At 43.4% G+C, this 21,959-nt stretch overlaps 1 protein-coding gene across 8 annotated transcripts in view; it reads right to left on the bottom strand.

Annotated features, from left to right (window-relative positions):
• Positions 1-565: 565 nt before the first annotated feature.
• Positions 566-21,959, bottom strand: part of ABLIM1 (actin binding LIM protein 1) — a 291,491-nt gene continuing 270,097 nt past the window's right edge. For 3 of the 8 annotated variants that reach the window (XM_078077085.1, XM_078077083.1, XM_078077084.1), the window contains exons 16-21: positions 20,898-21,044; positions 18,616-18,707; positions 17,290-17,395; positions 15,899-15,963; positions 15,206-15,266; positions 7,734-8,577 (exon numbers count right to left, since the gene is read on the bottom strand). In XM_078077085.1, the coding sequence (XP_077933211.1) occupies positions 8,435-8,577; positions 15,206-15,266; positions 15,899-15,963; positions 17,290-17,395; positions 18,616-18,707; positions 20,898-21,044 (614 nt within the window). In that variant the 3' untranslated portion in view covers positions 7,734-8,434. Of the gene's footprint in view, positions 5,585-6,672; positions 6,754-7,679; positions 8,578-15,205; positions 15,267-15,898; positions 15,964-17,289; positions 17,396-18,615; positions 18,708-20,897; positions 21,045-21,959 lie in introns of those variants that run through there. The other 5 variants (XM_036075711.2, XM_036075712.2, XM_036075721.2 and 2 more) reach the window with 5 other exon arrangements.

Raw genomic sequence — 21,959 nt, 5'->3', positions numbered from 1 at the left:
TCTTAGTAAGTGGCCCACACTCATGGTGGTTCAGAAGCTCTTGTCCTCAAACTTCAACTCCCCCTTCTTGTCAAGATGATGAGACTGTCACTGCTCTGAGTCACAAAACCACACACCAGGTAGATGAGCACAGCCCAGTAGCTCTTTTTAAATATTTTCCCTTTAGGGCCGCCTGGGTAGATCAGTGGGTTGGGCATCCGACAATTGATTTCGGCTCAGGTCATGCTCTCAGGGCTGTGAGCCGGGAGTCTGCTCGAGATTCTCTCTCCCTCCCCCCTCCCCACACCTGCTCACACACTCTCCCTCTAAAAAATACATATTTTCACTTTAGTCAACTTGGTCAATTTGGTCTGGATTACTGGACAAACAGTCCTGGAATATACCATTGCAATTTGTTGTATTTCCCCTTCTCAACAGCCTTCCTGTGTGCTAAAAATGCATTCCTAAGGCTCTGGTTTGATTCTGGTTTTGTGTTGGTCATCGAAAGTCGGACCGGTACTTCTTGAAACGGGACAGACCTTTAAAAGGTGCAGGGGAGCGAGCAAGGAAACACGACACGGAGGCGTTTGTCACTAGAATAAAGCACACACTTTATTCACTGAGTGGTGAGTGTACAGCAGCGACGCAGAGGACAGGGCGGGGAGCGGCCACAGGAGCACGGAGCAGGTCGGGACGTCAGGCACGGCGACGCGGGGCCGGCGGCCGCCCCTGCCTCTGCACACTAGTCCGTGGTCTGTGGGGCGCAGACCCACACCCACTCACTTTCACGGGGGACAGGACACATCTTGTACACAGCGGTTCTTCCAAATACTCACACTCATATGTCTGAAAGGGGAGGGAAGGAAGAACTGACTGGATGTCTTCTGACGCTTGCAAGAAAATTCCATTAAACTGAACTTAAAATGAAAGGACTCCAAGAGATTTGGATTGTCAGCAACTCACAGATGCCACACACATTTATTACTGGACGGGTCTGTACACAGAACCCAAAAGGAACATCAAGATTGTAGACAACTGTTTTCTCTTCCATGGCGTAAGGAAAGACAGGCATATACAATCATTAAGTGGCTCACCACCTTGCTGAATGGTAGTGGGTACAGTATTGTCTTCCGCTACCTTTGGTGAATGGGCTCTGAAAGTGACTCGTGGGATCTTCACTCTTGAGAGAGACACTTTTGGGAAGAATTTTATTTCATGATAACAATTGCCAGTCCATTACACCAACCATCAGAAAATGTTGCATTTGTTTAATTTTGCTGTGTTTACATATACTGTTTAGAAATTTCTTTCAGCTGAAACGGACCACTTCCCCCTTTCCTTTGGCATCTGCCATAAATTAAACTCACCCAAATAAAAACACAAAAGTCCATATGCAGAGCATATCAATCACCATCTCCTCATGGCTTCCTGAGCAGCAAATGGAAAGAGTGATTTTGTCTTTTTTTTTTAAACCAAAGTAAAAGTTTCTTTCATTATATATTTGCCTAATTTCCTTAATGTACATTATCACTATAAGGTGGTGTCACAGCAAATCTCAAGCCTGAAATAATCTCTTTTTCTGAAGAGAACATTCTTCAAAAGGGAGTACTAATGAGTGAGTTGTAGGGTTTACTCACAAACACTTGGTTTGTCAAAAGAAAATAATTTTAAAGATCAAGTCAGGTCAAGGCTGGCCTAGGAAGTGTAGATTAAACAGTGACCAGTAATATAGAAGAGGTGATTTGTAAAAACTGAGCTTGCCTCAGACGACATGGGGGGGGGGGGTTACATAGAATTCACTTCCTTCCACCATCTTTCCTGACAGTCAGAGAGAGGGCTCGCCTGCCCCTTCAACGCACAGAACACGAACACCAAGCTTTTTGAAAGAATTTTTAGAAAGACCTACCTAGTCAAAAGTGGTTAATTCCATTTTTTTTTTAACTTGCAAAAGCATATATATTGTATATAATCATCTGAGAAGCAATTCTTTAGAAAAAGGTGTTTGCTTTAAAGTGTAAAGAAATGAGGGGAAAGTTTTATAAACATTTCCAGCAAGACTTCTCGAAGTAGAGTTGACGGCCATCAGCGGATTGAGAGGATGAGAGTGGCAGAGGGAATGTGCACCGTATGACCCATTAACCCTGGCTTTTCTGTTGGAGGTTTCAGAGAACAGGCAGTTTATCTTTAGTTACCAAAGAAGTCACATTAAGGACATTTCATAACTAACGCAAACCGAAATATAGATGCATGGTTGGCTGTCCAAGTTCTCAAATGCTCTTTAGGTCTCATCTTAAACCACACGGGAAGAATAAATGGTATCCTGGCTCTTCTGGAAGAAACTTTAAAGGAAGCACTAACTTTCACGTTGTCAGAGGCCTCTTTCACTTTGTGCAGGTATTGTGTATTTAAAGAATCACAAATAAGCCCAGTGCTCAAAAATATAGCCCTTGGGGTATGGACCAGGAAAGTTTGCCATGTGTAGAAGTCCTCCCCTAGAGTGAATAATCCTGTGCCTTGGACTGCATTAACAACTGGAATTTTTATGTGCAGTGCAGAGTGGGGTTCAAGCAGAGAACCCTGATCTCCTGCACAGTGGCCTGGACATTTTGAGGACAAGCATGCTGAGTCCAGTTTAAAAAAAAAAAAATGGGTAGGCCATTGTAGCCATATATTAGATTTGGCAGTTGGGAGAACCAGGTTGCCCCATGGCCCATCACTCCAGCTGGAGCCTTCTGCTGGGAGTGGAGCCGGGGAACCCAGTCCGCATTATGGTTTCCCACGACCCCTCCCCAGAGCATAGCACCGTGCTGCTTGCAACACGAGGCTACTGACATTTTCTGGTAATGCATTTTTTTTTTTTGCACGGTATAGTTTTAAATTAGCTAATAAACTTGATATGGAAAGAAGCTTCCCATCCCCCACCCCCAAGTTGGATGCAGAACTGAATTCAAAAGAGATGAGAAAAGTAGAGTTTCGCCGGTGGGAGCAGGTTTTGGGTTCAGATCTTTAACTATCATTGCAATTTTTCTCACACTGACATTTGCTCGGCATGTGCATGGATCATAACTCATTAACCAACGACAACACTGAGGGTCCTTTATGATCCCCGTAATGAACAAATTCTCTGCACCAGCCTAGCACTGGGACCCATCTGGCCATCCTTGTTGTTGATGACTGGGAATGCACCATGGTCCCCACTCCTCACACTTTGCCAGAGCAAAGCAAGGTCTAGGATACGCAGGCATTATACTGAGGCTGCCGCTGCCAGAGAGATCAGAGTGAAGATGTGGAACAGCAGAAATACTGAATTAAAGCAAGAGGCCACTGAAGGCACCGAACTGCAAGCTGCAATCTGGGGGCTTCAGCCCAAGGAGGAGCTGGTCGTCTCACGTCTGCTCCATCAGGATCATTTGCAAAATGTGTTAGTAAGTTCAACACACACATCCACACACACACATCCACGCGTGCACACGTGCGTGCACACATGCATGCTCGTATTTGTGAGAACGGTCCTCAAACATTCAGTGTGCAGCACTGAAAGGACAGGCCATTTCCAAGCCCTTCGGGAAGAGCACAGGAGAGGCATAAAGCCCTCAGAGAGCCCATCGTATCCCCCGGGTGACAGAGTGGGTCCCCAGTTAGAGGTCTGCAGCATAGGCTCAGAATGATTTTTACTTGCTTTTTACCATGGAGATTGGCTACTAACTAATTCGAATATTTGGTGGCAGCAGGAAGAATTTCTGAGCTTTAATTAGAAGCGGCGTATGAAGAGAATTCAAACGATTTCCCTTTGGCTTTAAAACAGAGTTTAAATTCCTAGGCAGAGCCCCCAAAGCACGAGAATAAATGTGAAAACCACCCATGTGTGGAGCTGGATGGAGACACCCTCCCTTGTCCACCTCACCGCTCACTGGAGTCACGGCCAGAGGCGTCCAGGAATCACGATGGGGTCTCACATGCGAGTTTCGGTGAAATCCTAGGCTCCCCTTCCAATCTGGTGTTGCTGAATTTTCGGACTCCGGTGTGACAGTCCGATGTCCATGTACAGCCTGATCTGACGTCTGGGCTCTTCACTGTGCTGCTGACCTGAGAGCCTGAGTCACGGGGGATGCGGGCTCCTGACACGGACACCCCTCCACAAAGGATGCCGTCGGGTGCGGTGTAGCCTCAACCCTGACCTCTGAGTCATGCGCACGTGTGCAAACGTCCCTCAGAAGCTGCAGCACAGCGGGACAAACATTCAAGCAGAGGTGAAATATAAAAGAACATGCAGACTCCCCAAACTACGCTGGGTGCGTTCACTTACACACACTTACACACACACACCGTGAAGTCAACAGAACTAGGCAAGAAGGAAAGCTGAAAAGGCCAAATTAAATCAATCTGAGGCAATATACCCTGGAGTTGCAGAGATTTCCAAGAGCAAAGCGTGCCTTTCCTTAGGCTACTACTGAAAAAACCTCAAAAAAAAAAATCCAAAATCCATGTGGGCTTGATCAGATTCAGAGGACACTGGATGAGAAGCAGAGGATGCAGGGTAGAAGAACTTGCATTGGCGGGACACAGAATTTTTCTTTTTCTTTCTCTCTTTCTTTCCTTTCCTTCCTTTTTTTTTTTTTTTTTTTTTGCCAAGAGTGCTGTGGCCCTGGGACAAAAATCATCTAACAGCACACAAATGGAGATCATTTCTCCCTTTCCTTTCTTTGCAGTGGGGGCCTGCAGTGGTGGGGAGGCAGAATGAAGCGTACAATCTACTGCAGAAAAAGGATTAAGGGAGATACTCCTTTCATTCCTTTTCCCTCTCTCTCTCTCTCTTTTTTTTTTTAAGTAATAGCTAAGTAATTTGCCAACCAGGTCCTAGCAAAGAGTAGAGAAAAAGGAGCTTGTTAAAAATGACCTTGGCTGCTATTCAGCCCACTCACTCAGAGCTGCCCAGTTCCCCGACTCTGACTTCTATCCTGCTGGGGCCCAGGCCGGGCTTCATGGGGCCAGGAGGACAGGGGTGTGCAAAGTGGCGCGACCACATGGATATGTCCCTCAGGCTCTTCCTTCTTAGCCATGGTGCTACATAATAAATATATTCCTACTTTGGAATGATTACAACTGCTTTTTTCCACGCGGCATCCTAAGGGCACTTGCTGGCTCCTACCCATACAGTCAGCACTCTGGTTAGACAATAAAGGAAATGAAAGAAGTAGCTCCTGTTGTGTACATACGGTGATGTCAAAAGGTCACATGTGAACACTACTGTCGAGTGTGGGGAACACAGAAATTTCAACCCCGTTACTTCTTGGCAAGTGTTGCCAGTGGTCGGCCCAATATTTGGCTTACGGGTGTTTTAATCAGGTTTCCCGTTTTGTTGTTGCTGAGGGACAGTAGTTTGCAAATTCTCCAATCAAATTTGGGCCTTAACACAACATCCTATGTGTCGCCGCCACATCAGTCTTTTTCCTAACTGCTGTCTACACAGCGGGGTGTGTGGGGGGCGGGCTTAGAAGAGTTTCGCTTTCTTCTTCATGTCGTTGCGTCTCCAAAGAGGTAACTTGTCAAATTCCTGTATGGACATTCCAAAAATTTCCCGAAACACTTCTGGGGCTAAGTGGCGCTGTGGGTGGGAGAAAGAATAGTGGTCAGTCCTGATGGCCACGCGGATGGCCTTGAGACTTGTTCTTGAGTCTACAAGTGATCATTTTGAAGAGCAAGGCAGAGTGATGGCAGAGGAGTTCACCTCTGAGGCTGGTTAGCAGGCACTCGACCAGCTGGCTCCTCCCCTGCTTGGCCCAGGTGAGGTACCCTCCCCAGCAGACGAAAGAGCTGGCAGAGTATTAATGATCATTGTCATACGCTCTATGGTGATAGGACATAGGAAGGTGAGTCGTTACGCTGGAGGCAACTCCACTTCAGGTCCTTGGGATGTTGAGAAGATGCAGGGAAAATGGACCATAGCACTAAGAAAGCCAGACAGAGACTTCCGGAGTGGAATCTGGGGAGCCCTGGGGCTTCCTCCTGGCTCAGCAGCAGCAGTTCTGCTGGACACCTGGTCTACCAGGAGAATGGATTCCATCTGTCGTCCCTCCTAAAAAGTTCCCTTAGGATAGCAGAGCCTTTATTCTCTGTGCCAGACTGACTTCACATACAAAGGTACTGCCTTTTGTCAGGGAAAAGTAATGATTCTTTATAAGACTGGCAGCCAGAGTTTTTCTTAATTAAAATCACTCAAGTGGAAAAGTACGATCAGCCTCGCGTGTCTAAGGAGGTCTTGGGCACGTACACCCAGATAACCCTTCAGCAAGCAATGCGGAAAGAGCCAAGAGGGAAACTTGTCCAGGGCAAACCTCGTTACTGAGCACTTCCTTCCCTCTCTCAACGAGCTCAACCCAGGTGCTGGGATATCTGAAGAGGGATGGGATTACATTCTACAACACCAGCCATAATTACGGCAACATCAGGCTTCCGCAGAAGATGACTAAATCATACTGTGTCTCCTGGCTCATCTTCTGGGTTTCACCACACATTTAGGCTGATCTCGTAAGTGTATATTATTTGGGTTTTCAATCCTGAGTTATCTTAGTTCTACCTACCACGAGAGGTTGATTCTTTTCTTTTTCTTTTTGCCTTCATTGAAACATTTCTTAGGGGAAAGTTGGGGGAAAAGCACAGGTATCTGCGGTTGGGACTGGTCAGTTAGTTTACCTCCAGCCTGGTTCTGTCCACATCTCTTAGGATTTTGTTGCGCCCTCTGTTGGTCACCATCAGCATTTCATATGGAAATATCTGAGAAGCAAAGAGAAACACCTCTTCTAGAACACTGCTGTCCATTTTATCAACAAGCAGAATCTCCCTAAAATCTAGTACTCCCAAGACAGAGCTTCTAAGACATTATAATTACGGTATCTGAGTGATGGGTGTTCCTCATATATCCCGTGGACAGGGACCAGTTCTTGCATGTTTTCTCAACTCATCATGTCTCACGTAGCCCTGTGTCTTTGGAGGGCTTTGTTGAGTGAAAGAATACAAACTTATTATGTCTTGGGGGTAAAGGTAAAAATTAGAAGTGAAATGATAGGAACACAGTTTATATGGCGAGGGTACCTCTGCAGGGTTCAACAATCTTGTTCCACGACTGGCTCATGATTTCACGGAACCAGGCTGACCCAGAAGCAGTGTTCTGGTGGAGGACATTGAAGTAAGCCCCAGTTATGGTCACTAGGGAGTACAGCCTTGGACACCTCTGGAGTTTCAGGATGGTCTGGAGCTTGGGTAACCAACCATCCCAGTTTGCCCAGGACTGAGGAGGTTCCGGAATGCTAGACTTCCAGTGCTAACACTGGGAAAGTCCTGGGCAAATGGGATGTCTTGGTCACTCTATCTCGAGTGGTTGGCAGCTCCCCACTTAGCACTGGGCATGCCTCGTGGTGCTCATGGCAGGGGCCAAGTGAGTACTAAGCTCATAGGAGAGGTGTGCTGGTCCTTCACTACGAACACACAGTACCACGCCCTGTGAGGACTTAAACCTGTTGACTCAGTGTGACAAAATCAGTGAATGTCCAGGTACTTTGTGACATGGCTTGTCTAATGTATCAGCCTGGAAGCAAGTAGGCCTCAACACTGAGAATGGTGGAAAGAGAGAAAACCAAATCTTTTCAGGATTATGCCCGGTTTGCTGTCCCCATGTGAGAGCAGAGAATGGCTACACTTGCCTTTGGTTCCAACATGTTGGGCATGGACACACCTCGATCCATTCTCGTCCCAGACATGTGGCCATCTGGGAGAGTCTGCAACAGAAAAGCTGGTTTAAGGACGAACACACGACAGCACCGGGAGCTGTGGGGACAACTCTGTGGCCTCCCAAAACTCCCCGTTTGGGTTTCAAATCCTCACTGTTTTGTAGATGTGTCATCTTAATCACCATACATTTTTCAAAATGAGATCCTTGCTGCATAAAAGCAGGAATACTGGGAATACTGTTCTTTCATCATCAAGTTGGGGACAGATGCTGGCTTACTAACTATTGACTAATTCCTAATTTAGGATCCATGCATGAAAGCAGACGGTCTATCAAAAAAGTGCCACGTCAGTGATTGTGTTATTTCACTCTTCGTTTTCTTTGCATTTTTTCCCCTTTTCTCATTCTCCACCATCATTTTATAAGGTTTAGGGTCCAGGAAAAAGGGAATGGTATCAGAGCAGCTCTTTCCTATTGGCCAAGACAGTGGGACCACAGGAAGGAGGGGAGGACCAAAAGTACCGAGCGGTTATGACTAAAAGGCAAAACTGTATTTGAGCAGGCCCTTGATGTTGGTCTACTTCCACCCCAGAGAGGACTCTCCGAGGCCAGAGCAAGAGCCCCCCCCCGACACCTAGCCTGGTTCATGCCACATCCCCAAGGCCTACAGAGCCAGCTTGATGTTGGCACCAGGCATGCCTGATCCTCATGGCTCCTCGCATCTATGGACTAAGGAACCAGACAGATCAACCCAAATAAGGATCTTCTCAACAGAAACCCTTCCGTGGAGCAGCAACCCGTGTCTGCATTGGACAATGGTTGTTTTACTGGTGTGGCCAACTTGAGAGACACAGTGTTCCATACCTGGTAGTCTAGAAAGGAAAGAAAAAGAAAATATCAGAAGGGAAAGCTCACAGAAAAACATGGACATATTAATATACCATATCCTATTGCAATTCCCCAGACATTCTCCCACGCACCACGTTCCTCTCTCTGCGGGGGTCTCTGTACACACTACCTCCCTGCCCCCCTGAAGCCACGAAAGGCCTGCTTCAGTTGCTGTGATCAGTTAAAATACCCTTTCCTCACGGAAGCTCTCCCCGACACTCTGAAGGTATTTCTGCCTTCTCTGATTCCAGCATGCATTGTTGGAAGCTTCTCTCCCCTCACCCCAACCCATCCCTGTCTCTCACTCAGTCATGTGCATTTTTGACAGCCTGGCTACGTCTTGCTTAGAGCACACTGTAACACCAGGTATCTCTCTCATTGAGTGCTCAGCACGTGGCAGGAGCGATGAATTCATTCTTACACACCCTGCTTCTCATGGTCTCATTTCAGTAGAGATGCTTTGCGATTTTTTACAATTTATTAAGTTCAATTAATTAACATATATTATTAGTTTCAGAAGCAGAAGTCAGTGATTCATTAGTCTTACATAACACCCAGGGCTCATTATATCCCGTGACCTCCTTAATGTCCATCACCCATTTACCCCATCCCCCCACTGCCCTCCCCTCCAGCAACCCTCAGTTTGTTTCCTATGATTAAGAATCTCTTAGGGTTTGTCTCCCTCTCTGATTTCATCTTATTTTTTCCTCCCTTCCCCTATGATCCTCTGTTTTGTTTCTTAAGTTCCACATATCAGTGAGATCATATGATAATTGTCTTTCTCTGACTGACTTATTATGCTTAGCATAATACCCTCTAGTTCCATCCATATCGTTGCAAATGGCAAGATTTCATTTTTTTTGATGGCCGGGTACTATTTCATTGTATATATTACACATTTTCTTTATCCATTCATCTGTCAATGGACATCTGGGCTCTTTCCATAGTCTGGCTATTGTGGACATTGCTGCTATAAATGTTGTGGTGCAGGTGCCCTTTAGGATCACTACATTTGTATCTTTGGGGTAAATACCTAGTAGTGCAATTGCTGGGTAATAGGGTAGCTCTATTTTCAACTTTTGAGGAACTTCCATACTGTTTTCCAGAGTGGCTGCACCAGCTTGCATTCCCACCAACAGTGTAAGAAAGGTTCCCCTTTCTCCACATCCTCACCAGCATCTGTTGTTTCCTGACTTGTTAAATTTTAGCCATTCAGACTGGTGTGAGGTGGTATCTCATTGTGGTTTTGATTTGGATTTCCCTGATGCTGAGTGATGTTGAACATTTTTTCATGTGTCTGTTGGCCATTTGTATGTCTTCTTTGAAGAAATGTCTGTTGTGTCTTCTGCTCATTTCTTGATTGGATTATCTGTTCTCTGGGTGTTGAGTTTGATAAGTTCTTTATAGATTTTGGATACTAGCCCTTTATCTGATATGTCATTTGCAAATATCTTCTCCCATTCTGTCGGTTATCTTCTGGTTTTGTTGACTGTTTCCTTTGCTGTGCAAAAGCCTTTTATCTTGATAAAAGTCCCAATAGTCCGTTTTTGCCTTTGTTTCCCTTGCCTCATGAGATGTGTCAAGCAGGAAGGTGCTGTGGCTGAGGTCACAGAGTTTGCTGACTGTGTTCTCCTCTAGGATTGTGATGGATTCCTGTCTCACATTGAGGTCTTTCATCCATTTTGAGTCTATTTTTGTGTGTAGTGTAAGGAAATGGTCCAGTTTCATTCTTCTGCATGTGGCTGTCCAATTTTCCCAACACTATTTTTTTTTTTAATTTTTTTTTTTTTTTAAGATTTTATTTATTTATTTGAGAGAGAGAGAGAGCACAAGAGGGGGGAGCAGGAGAGGGAGAAGCAGACTCCCTGCTAAGCAGGAAGCCCGATGCGGGACTCGATCCCGGGACTCCAGGATCATGACCTGAGCCGAAGGCAGTTGTTTAACCAACTGAGCCACCCAGGCACCCCCCAACACTATTTGTTGAAAAGACTTTTTCCATTGGATATTCTTTCCTGCTTTGTCGAAGATTAGTTGACCATAGTTCTTAGAGTTGAAGATCCATTTCTGGGTTGTCTGTTCTGTTCCATTGATCTATGTGTCTGTTTTTGTGCCAGTACATACTGTCTTGATGATTACAGTTTTGTAATAGAGCTTGAAGTCTGGAATTATGATGCTACCAGCTTTGATTTTCTTTTTCAACATTCTTTTGGCTATTCAGGGCCTTTTCTGGTTCCACACAAATTTTAGGATTATTTGTTCCAGCTCTGTGAAAAAAGTTGATGGTATCTGATGGGGATTGCATTGAATGTATAGATTGCTCTAGGTAGCACAGACATCTTAACAATATTTGTTCTTCCAATCCATGAGTATGGAATGTTTTTCCGTTTGTGTCTTCCTCAATATCTTTCATGAGTGTTCTATAGTTTTCTGAGTATGGATCCTTTGCCTCTTTGGTTAGGTTTATTCCTAGGTATCTTATGGTTTTTGGTGCAGTTGTAAATGGGATCGACTCCCTTAATTTCTCTTTCTTCTGTCTCACTGTTAGCGTATAGAAACGAAACTGATTTCTGTGCATTGATTTTATATCCTGAGACTTTGCTGAATTCCTGTATGAGTTCTAGCAATTTGGGGGTGGAGTCTTTGGGTTTTCCACATACAATGTCATGTCATCTGCAAAGAGTGAGAGTTTGACTTCTTCTCTGCTGACGTGGATGCCTTTTATTTATTTTTCTTATTGTTGTCTGATTGCTGAGGCTAGGACTTCTAGTACTATGTTGAACAACAGTGGTGAGAGTGGACATCCCTGCCGTGTTCCTGACCTTAGGGGAAAAGCTCTCAGTTTTTCCCCACTGGGAATGATACTCACTGTGGGTTTTTCATTGATGGCTTTTATGATATTGAGGTATATTCCCTCTATCCCTACACTATGAAGAGTTTTAATCAAGAAAGGGGATGCTATACTTTGTCAAATGCTTTTTCTGCATCTATTGAGAGGATCATATGGTTTTTGTCCTTTCTTTTATTAATGTAGTGTATCACACTAATTGATTTGTGGATGTTGAACCACCCTTGCACCCCAGGAATAAATCCCACTGGGTCATTGTGAATAATCCTATTGGCTAGTTGGATCCTATTGGCTAGTATCTTGGTGATAATTTTTGCATCCATGTTCATTAGGGATATTGGTCTATAATTCTCCTTTTTTGGCAGGATCTTTGTCTGGTTTGGGGATCAAGGTGATGCTGGCCTCACAGAAAGAGTTTGGAAGTTCTCCCTCCCTTTCTATTTTTTCCAAACAGCTTCAGAAGAATAGGTATTAATTCTTCTTTAAATGTTTGGTAGAATTCTCCTGGGAAGCCATCTGGTCCTGGATTCTTGTTTGTTGGGAGATTTTTGATTACTGCTTCAATTTCCTTGCTGGTTACAGGTCTGTTCAGGTCTTCTATTTCTTCCTGGTTCAGTTTTGGTAGTTTATACATCTCTAAGAATGCACCCATTTCTTCCAGATTGCCTAATTTGTTGGCATGTAGTTGCTAATATGTTCTCATAATTGTTTGTATTTCTTCAGTGTTGGTTGTGATCTCTCCTCTTCCATTCATGATTTTATTTTTTGGGGTCCTTTCTCTTTTCTTTTTGATAAGTCTGGCCAGAGGTTTATCAATCTTATTAATTCTTTCGAAGAACCAACTCCTAGTTTCGTTGATCTGTTCTATTGTTCTTTTAGTTTCTATTTCATTGAATTCTGCTCTAAATCTTTATTAATTCTCTTCTCCTGCTGGATTTAGGTTTTATTTGCTGTTCTTTCTCCAGCTCCTTTAGGTGTAAGTTTAGGCTGTATATTTGAGCCCTTGAGAAAGGCTTGTATTCCCATATACTTCCCTGTGAGGACTGCCTTTGCTGCATCCCAAAGGTTTTGAACAGTTGTGTTTTCATTTTCATTTGATTCCATGAATTTTTTAAATTCTTTAATTTCCTGGTTGACCCATTCATTCTTTAGTAGGATGCCCTTTAACCTCCATGTATTTGAGTTCTTTCCAAATTTCATCTTGTGATTGAGTTCAAGTTTTCAAAGCATTGTGGTCTGAAAATATGCAGGGAATGATCCCAATCTTTTTTTTTTTTTTTTACTTTTTTATTGTTATGTTAATCACCATACATTACATCATTAGTTTTTGATGTAGCGTTCCATGATTCATTGTTTGTGCATAACACCCAGTGCTCCATGCAGAATGTGTCCTCTTTAATACCCATCACCAGGCTAACCCATCCTCCCACCCCCCTCCCCTCTAGAACCCTCAGTTTGTTTTTCAGAGTCCATCGTCTCTCGTGGTTCGTCTCCCCCCTCTGATTCCACCCCCCTTCATTCCTTCCCTCTTACTATCTTCTTCTTCTTTTTTTTTTTCTTAACATATATTGTATTATTTGTTTCAGAGGTACAGATCTGTGATTCAGCAGTCTTGCACAATTCACAGCACTCACCATAGCACATACTCTCCCCAGTGTCTATCACCCAGCCACCCCATCCCTCCCACCCCACCCCACCCCCTACTCCAGCAACCCTCAGTTTGTTTCCTGAGATTAAGGATTCCTCATATCAGTGAGGTCATATGATACATGTCTTTCTCTGACTGACTTATTTCGCTCAGCATAACACCCTCCAGTTCGATCCCAATCTTTTGGTACCAGCTAAGACCTGACTTGTGACCCAGTATGTGATCTATTCTGGAGAATGTTCCATGTGCACTCAAAAACAATGTGTATTCTGTTGCTTTAGGATGGAATGCTCTGAATATATCTGTGAAATCCATCTGGTCCAGTGTGTCATTCAAAGCCCTGTTTCCTTGTTGATCTTTTGCTTAGATGATCCATTGCAGTGAGTGGGGTGTTAAAATCCCCTATTATTATTGTATTATTATCAATGTGTTTCTTTAATTGTGTTATTAGTTGGTTTATATAATTGGCTGCTCCCATATTAGGGGCATACATATTTACAACTGTTAGATCTTCTTATTGGATAGACTCTTTAGGATATAGTGTCCTTCCTCATCTTTTATTATAGTTTTTGGTTTAACATCTAATTTGTTTGATATAAGGATTACTACCCCAGCTTTCTTCTGATGTCCATTAGCATGATAAACGGTTTTCCACCCCCTCACTTTCAATCTGGAGGTGTCTTTGGGTTTAAAATGAGTCTTTTACAGACAGCATATTGAAGGGTCTTGCTCTTTTTCCAGTCTGATACACTGTGTCTTTTGATTGGGGCATTTAGCCCTTTGATATTCAGTGTAACTATTAAAAGATACGAATTTAGTGCCATTGTATTACCTGTAAAGTCACTGTTTCTGTATATTGTCTCGTTAGTTTCTGGTCTATGTTACTTTTGGGCTCTCTCTTCACTTAAAGGATCCTCTTTAATATTTCTTGCAGGGCTGGTTCAGTGATCACAGATTCTTTTAGTTTCTGTTTGTCCTGGAAGCTTTTTATCTCTCCTTCTATTTTGAATGAAAGCCTTGCTGGATAAAGTATTCTCGGCTGCATATTTTTCTCATTTAGCACCCTGAATATATCATGCCAGTCCTTTCTGGCCTGCCAGGTCTCTGTGGATAGGTCTTCTACCAGTCTAATGTTTCTACCCTTGTAGGTTATGGACCTACTGTCCCGAGCTGCTTTCAGGATTTTCTTTGTCTCTGAGATTTGCAAGTTTCACTATTGTATGTCAAGGTGTTAACCTATTTTTTATTGATTTTGAGGGAGTTCTCTGTGCTTCCTGAACTTGAATGCCTGCTCCTTCCCCAGATTAGGGAAGTTCTCTGCTATAATTTGCTCCAATATACATTCTGCCCCCCTCTCTCCTTCCTCTTCTAAGATCCCAATTTTCTAATATTGTTTCGCTTTATGGTACCACTTATCTCTCAAATTCTCCCCTCATGATCCAGTAGCTGTTTAATCTCTTTTTTCTCAGCTTTTTTATTCTCCATCATTTTGTCTTCTATATCACTAATTCTCTCTTCTGCCTCATTTATCCTAGCTGTTAGAACCTCCATTTTTTATTGCATATCATTGATAGCCTTTTTGATTTCAACTTGATTAGATTTTAGTTCTTTTATTTCTCCAGAAAGGGATTCTCTAGTGTCTTCTATGCTTTTTTCAAGCCCAGCTAGTATCTTTATAATCATTATTCTGAACTCTAGTTCTGACATCTTACTTATATCCATACTGATTAGGTCACTGGTGGTCAGTGTTGCCTCTTGTTCTCTTCTCTGAGGTGAGTTTTTCCGTCTTGTCATTCTTGCAGAAAGTGGTCACTTTTCTATTTGTAGAGTTGCAGATATTTTCTTAGCTATCAGGTTGAGTTCGCAGGTGTTCAGAGTGATTTGATAGCTATCTAGCTGAATTCCTGGGACCCAACAAAACTAAGGTCTCCTACTCCTGCACCATCTTGGACTATCTCCTGCTTTGCGATTTTAATGCATGCTTCACTAGCTCACAGAGGCTAGCTGTGATCTGGCTTTCGGATGTCAGACAGCATGAACCCAGCCAATGTAGATGTGACTGCACAGTCTCATCTCAATCTCAGCCAGTCAGTCCGCAGCCCAGGCACACGGGCCTTACCTCGCACTCCCCCACTGACATCCCCGTAGCTGTTGTACTGAGCAAAGTCTGTGGAAACAGGCTGAAACGAGAAAGAACACATCATTAGACAATCTATTCCAGAGTGATGGTTTTGGAGTCATGTGAAAAGGAAGAAAGGATTTACAAAATCCTCAGAATTTCTTCCCAAGCTGAATTCCTGGACCTTCATTATTTGTCTTCTACTATTGTGAAACCTCTTTGTCTTTTGCAGTGCACCCAATGACAGCAGGTGCTGGGTAAGCAAGTTATCTTTTGCCAATAAATAAAAATACATTTTTTCATGCAGCTAGCCATGCAATTGCATTTGTTCTAAGGTTTTTGGGGAGGGTGATAGCCATAAACGTTCCCGATCTTTTTACAGCAGAGATGAGGGCTCAAGTCATTACTTGTAGCTTGAGTGTGGAAATATTTGCCACACAATTAATTAATGTAGTCTTCCCACAAGCTGATACAGGCTATTCTTTCATCTAAAGTCAATTTCTCTTTCTCTCAATAGAAATATTTTATTTTGCCTGTAACTCAAAGTGACTCACCAGATCAGGGGAATTACAATTTTCATTATATTCTAATACTGAGATCATATTATCAGACATATTCAGACAGTATATTAGCACTTCAACCAGGACTGAAGAGGGAATCAAGAGGGAACAACTCAGAATTGAGAAATCTTACCCGATGAAGCCCATTTTTTCCATAGCCTGGGAGAGATGAGGTTTTAGATGATAGAACATGTGAAGCTGAATGAGAAAAGGTAAAAAAAGGAAATCAGAAGTCCAATTCTTAATAGCTTTTTTTTTTTTTTAAGTAAACTCTACCCCCAACGTGGGGCTCAAACTCATGATCCCAAGATCAAGAGTTGCATGCTCTACCAACTGAGCCAGCCAGGTGCCCCCAGAAGCCCAATTCTCTAATGAAACTGGCAATGCATCTTCTACCTTACTGAATAGAAGATACATAGAAAAATAGAAAAAAAATAACCCAAAAAATATTGGACTCGAATGTTCACGAAAGGCCACCACATTTGGGTGATGCAGTGAGTGAGTGAGTGGAGAAGGGAGAGGTGCTTGGCACTTCTTTACCTCCAAATCCTCAATACAACCCTAACAGCACTATTCTATTATTTCCATTTTACAGGAGAAGAAATAGGGGCTAACAGAAGTTAAGTATCTTGTCCAAGGTCACTCACCTTATAAATAGCTAAGCAATGATTGGAACCCAGGGCCATGTGGATGCATAAGGTCATGCTCCAATTGGTATAGTGGCAATAACTGACCTGAAAGCCAACCATGTATGTTGTCATGCTCTCCTGGCTCACCACAGTAGAGTTCCTGAGAGGCATGGGATAGGATATCCCATTAATCAACAGCATGACATCACATAAACTGCGGAGCTTTGGGGGAAGCAGACCTGGGCTTGGATTCTGGCTCCACAGCTTGACACCTTGGCATGGTATTTCATCTTTGTAAGTCTTTGTTTCTTGACTCATGTAGATACTGTACTATATATTCTTATAGAACAGAACTACAGGATCAGAAGGAACTCTAAAGATTAGTAAACCACCAATCCAAGATCGATGCCAGTGAGGCATCAAGGAGAGGTCGCAGGGCATTCCGGTTCAGCATGTGGGCTCTATGGTTATAATGCTTCAACTCCTGAATCCTAGTTTTGCTAGTTATTAATAATGTGACATTGGGTAAGTTACTTAAACTTCCTATACCTGTCTCCTGATCTACAAAAGGGGAATAATAATATCACCTACTTCATTGGCATGTTGTGGAAATAAATGGAACAATGTCTAGCAGAAGTGCTTGCATGTAGTAAACACTAAAATCACCCAAGGACTCCCCCATCTCCAACATGAAGAAAATATACATTTAAGGAAGAACTGTGGCATCTTCATAAGCTAAGTTGACAGGCAGTATGTTTCTCATGCTTCTGCTCATGTAGAACACTCTGTAGGTTCCACCAGAAATGGCCCCGCCTCTCCTGGAACAGTCCAGACGGGCTCCCAGCAGGCCGGTGGCTGGCTCTCGCTGGGAGAATGTGGTGGGTCTGCTGCTCACCTGAGTTGATGGGAGAATCATAGCGACTGGCTGTCAGGGACGACCTCTCCCGGCTCTCCTTCTCCATCTCCTCTTTCAATATCAACTGCCCCAGGCCTGAGTTGAGCTATCACAAAGAAAAGAAAGATGAGAGTGAAGCCCACAATTATCATCAGAATGGCAGTTTCTGTTTTAGAAGGTCCTGCAGAAAGTTCCTGACCGTGGAGTGGCTTGAACGCATTTGGTGCCAGGGCCTGGTGGTTCCTCAAGGGATAGGCCAGGTTTGGGACCTTGAACCCCTCTCAGCCAAGCGTGGGACAAGCTCCATGTCAGAAAAATGTTCTCCCTCCTTTGCCCTCCCCAACGTGCCGGCAGGTGACCACAGGAGGCATGTGTGACTGTGTGGAGATTTTTGATGTGCAAAGGGGAGTTTGGGGATAGTATCCTTTAAAAAGAAATTAGATTGATTTATTTAAAAACAAGAAGACAAGGGTAACACATGCTCATTGCAGAGATTTTAGAAAATCTAGAAGGAAAGAAGACTAACCTGTAATCCACCCCTCAGAGATAACCACCATTTACATTTTGATTTATATCCACCCAGCATTTTTCTCTGCACATATCATACAAAACTGGGATCATGCTATAAATGCAACTTTGTATCCTCTCCCTCCATATAACTAGTATCATGTGCATTTCCCATATGATTAAGTAGCTTTGGAAAATGTCATGTGAAGGGATTCATCAGTCCCTTATTGGTGGGAGAGTATATAATGTCCTGGCTCCCTCTACCCCAGGCTAAAATGGACTATCCTTCTTTTGGTCTGGGATGCTGTGACGGCGGTGGGGTGGGGTGGGTATAATGAGGACGTCTTGGTGGCAGTCCATTTTATCCCCTCCATCCTAGCTCAGATAGACACACAAGGTCCTACAAGTCCTGAGGAAAGCCTTGGAGAAATAATCCCAAGGGAATTCCTTCAGCAGACCCTGCACGAGGGAAGGCAGGTGTCGCACCACGTGGGTGAACAGCTTGGCTCCACCTGGCCCTCTTGAACATGCGCTGCACACATATACCCCACGCGGTCTGGCTCTCCTGGCAGAAGCTCGAACATTCCATGTCCCTCTGACCTCCAGCTTCCAGGCCATCTCTTCTGGAACCCACTAAGCACTCAGTACCCTGCTTTCAGGTCACTACAGGCCTGTCTTCTCTCGCCTACTGGATTTCCAGCCCTTCGAGGGCTGGGATGGCCTCTCATTCACTTGGTGGCTTGCCCATGGTATCCATCCAAAAAACCCAGATCTAGGGAACTGAACTGAAGACTGCAGCAAAGTAGTTTAAGGACAAACCTTCATTAATTGCTCTTCTTGCAGCTGCCGGCGTCTCAGAAGCTCCTCCTCATCTTCCTCTCTGCCGCTAGATCTGCGTCTCATGTCGGCTCCTAATTCCACAGCAAAGACAACTTCTCACGTTAGCCCCATGGCAAGGGGATCTTACGGGACTAGTCCACCTGTGCTCAACTTGGCCGGCTGGCAAAATCAGCAGTGGTCTTCAATATTCGTGAACACCGCGAGGCAAAAAGCCTACCACCAATTCAGCCCTACTGGTGGGTTTCGGGTTTCAGGCCAATTCAATGTGGGATCCAGTAAGTCATGAATTTTGGCCTCCTAACAACTGACCTGCTCAATTAGGACTCCGTGAGCTGTTATGATTGGGTCTAAGTCATCCCACGGGTCACTGGCCAGATCCCTCTGTAGTATCGGGGAGGGGCGTCTAGAGTTATTCTTTGGATGTCCCTGAGGTCAGCTTTCAAACAGGGAGGAACCCAAATTCATGTACATGACCATTGAACAGGTAAGACAGTCACTCCCTTGTGACACGTTTTGCAATCTTCTAGTTTTCTCTTTTTCTGAATATTTAGACTTGTCCTCATAACAGTCACCCTATCTTCTGCCCTTAATTGATTAAGAAGCATGCTTTTATTTTTATTTTAAGAGACGAGTCTCTAATGTTTCTTTCCCTCAGTCCTTTGAAAAAATGGTCACAAAAAGAGTTTTATACTGATGGGTCAATGAATAGTGTTAAGACCCTTAAAAAGTGAGTTGTTTTAGTCCAATCTAGCAGATCGTTTATAGTTTTTAAGCTTCTGGGAAAAGGGGAGTCAGGGAGTGAAAGGGAGGAATCTGTCTGAATGGTTGTAAAATTGAGATAATTATTGTTTTCCTAAATTGCTTGGATTAATCTGGCTGTGGGAGGAAACAGGAAAGCTTGCTAATCTAATCAAAATAAACTTGAACTAATGGTCTCAGTTTTTATCATTTTGATTAATGGGCCAGAATTTTTCTTCATTTTGGAACCCAAAAAGCTTTAAACCATTTAGTGATGATGATTTTAACAACAAAATATTAATTTTACCTTTCCCCTAAATTTAGCTGTTTCTGCCCCCCTTGAAGCAGCAAGACTGAACTAGGAACCCCAAAGTTTCCAGGAACTGCCTGTGGGGCATAGTATGGCCGAGAAAAGCTGGTGATTGATTCTTGGTTCCTAAAATCATAAATGTCACCGTGAATGCTCTCTCTTTAATCTCCACTAATAAAAACTAAAAGACACACGTTTACAAGAATCAGATAAATCTTAAGGCAACACAATAGAGTACTTGCAAATCATAAACCCAGGGAAGTAGATTTTCCTTCAAGTATTTGGATAAACATAGATTGCTTTAAAATCCACTTACATTGTTTGTAAAAGTTATTCCAGAAAATAACTTGAGAAAAAGCATGATGAAGAAAATGTGGAAATTTGGAAAATTGAAGGCCTTTTTTAAAAGGTTGTCAACAGAAATGTGATGAGATAGTTATATCTTTGTAAAGCTGACTCACTCAATTTTCAGTATTAGCTTCTGAATTTGCTAATATGACTTTTTAGGCCAAATGATTTCACAACTGACAAAAGAGTAAAAACACAGACACAGTCCTAAAGCAAAGATCTGTGGTTCAAAGCAAAGAATGAAACAGCTCAAATGTGACATTTTAGCACAGACTTCATGGAGATGATAGATGGAAAATCAAAGAGCTTTACACGAGTAGTATTTCAGAGCATCTGTGACTCTGTGTCAGCCCTTCTTAGTGATGGAGAACGTGATCTCGCAAGAAAGGTGCAAGGGCTTCTATGTTAAGACTGGTTGTTAAGAGAATTGTAATTACAACCCAGAAGTCGTCTAAAACAAGTTTAACTGGACGAAGTCACGCCTCTGTGGACACTCAGTAAATCCGCCCACCAGACTCTAATTAGACAGAACAATGTTCTTGGCAGGAGGCTTTGGGTCAACTGCTTCCGGAGTTACTGATTTTGCAGTAGTAACTCTTGAGAGTCCACGCTAACCATCCGTTTTAGACCAGTTCTGTCTGCCTCTTAGTGGGTTGGTTAGAGCAAGGCTCTGGTGATTGGGTTTCTGTAATTTTGAAGCATTTTGCACACATGTGACTACTACCTCAGTGCTTTTCTCTCCCTCTCGTCATATTTCCTTAAAAGTCTTTACAATAGGACACATTTTCTTGCATATTTGGACAGCATTTCATTTTGCAATCTCCTACCAATTTGTCCATGGGGCTTAGCTGTAGCAGTTGCATACCTACGGCGGCAAGTGAGGGGGGACCAGGCCAGTGGTCCGTCTCAATCTTTGGTATCTCGCTGGGGTCTGGAGCCTGGGCTGCTGGGAACTTGGAAAACTTGATGATATCTTCTGAAGACTTGCTCTGGGCTGCCAAGGCAGCTGCATCTAGGTGGGAATCAGGGGGAGCTTAGCTATCTGTCTGCAAGGCCATGGTGGTACAACCCACTTACACAGTTTTGTTTTTTGGCAAAAATTTCAACTCCAGAAAGCTGTTTATGACCAGTATCAACTGCCCAGCCACTCAGTGGTGCCCAGTGACAACTCCTTTTCTTTATGTTCTGCAGGAAGCAAAACTGCATTCGATATCTGAAATGCCTGTTCCAGAGCTGGGCTGTCCAATACTAGCTCTCACAACACATGGCTACTTAAATTTCAATTAATTAAATTAAATTAAACCAACAAATGAGTAAAATTAAACTTCCATCCCTCAGTTGCACTAGCTACATTTTAAGTGCTCAGTAGTCACCTGTGATTTATGGCTACCATACTGGAAGCACCAAGGTAGACCATTTCCATTATCACAGAAAGTTCCATCAGATAATACTCTTCAAGAGTAATTAGAAATTTGAATTAGCAATTTGAAATTAAAGAACTAAGTTAAAAACATGACATTGTCATTTGACATAGTTGTTAGTCAGGAGAGGGCTGGCTTTGTCTCTTTGTGTATTTGTGTTTGTTCATTTTAGCCATCATCTGTCCAGTTCATTCTAATCCTTACATATTATATATGTGTCTTGAGTCCTAGGAGATATGGCAATGGGAAAATCCACGCTCAGCTTGTAGGAATTCAACATGGCGCCTTATATATGCAAAACACTCCTTGTTTTCCTCAAGGGTCTGCACATACAAGTGAGTCATCCAACTTTAAAACAACAAAAGCCAGACTAGCAAGGACCTTAGTTCACAGGGTTCTTGATGACTCTGCTTAGAGGAGTCCCTGGCTTAGAGTTCCAAATCTAATCATAGAGCTGGAACAAAACAAACCAGGTTTAATGGTCAGACCCTGATTCTGGCTAATTT

Source organism: Halichoerus grypus, chromosome 7 (assembly GCF_964656455.1).
Source record: "Halichoerus grypus chromosome 7, mHalGry1.hap1.1, whole genome shotgun sequence".
Lineage (NCBI taxonomy): Eukaryota > Metazoa > Chordata > Mammalia > Carnivora > Phocidae > Halichoerus > Halichoerus grypus.
This window is presented reverse-complemented; position numbering and strand designations above follow the sequence as displayed.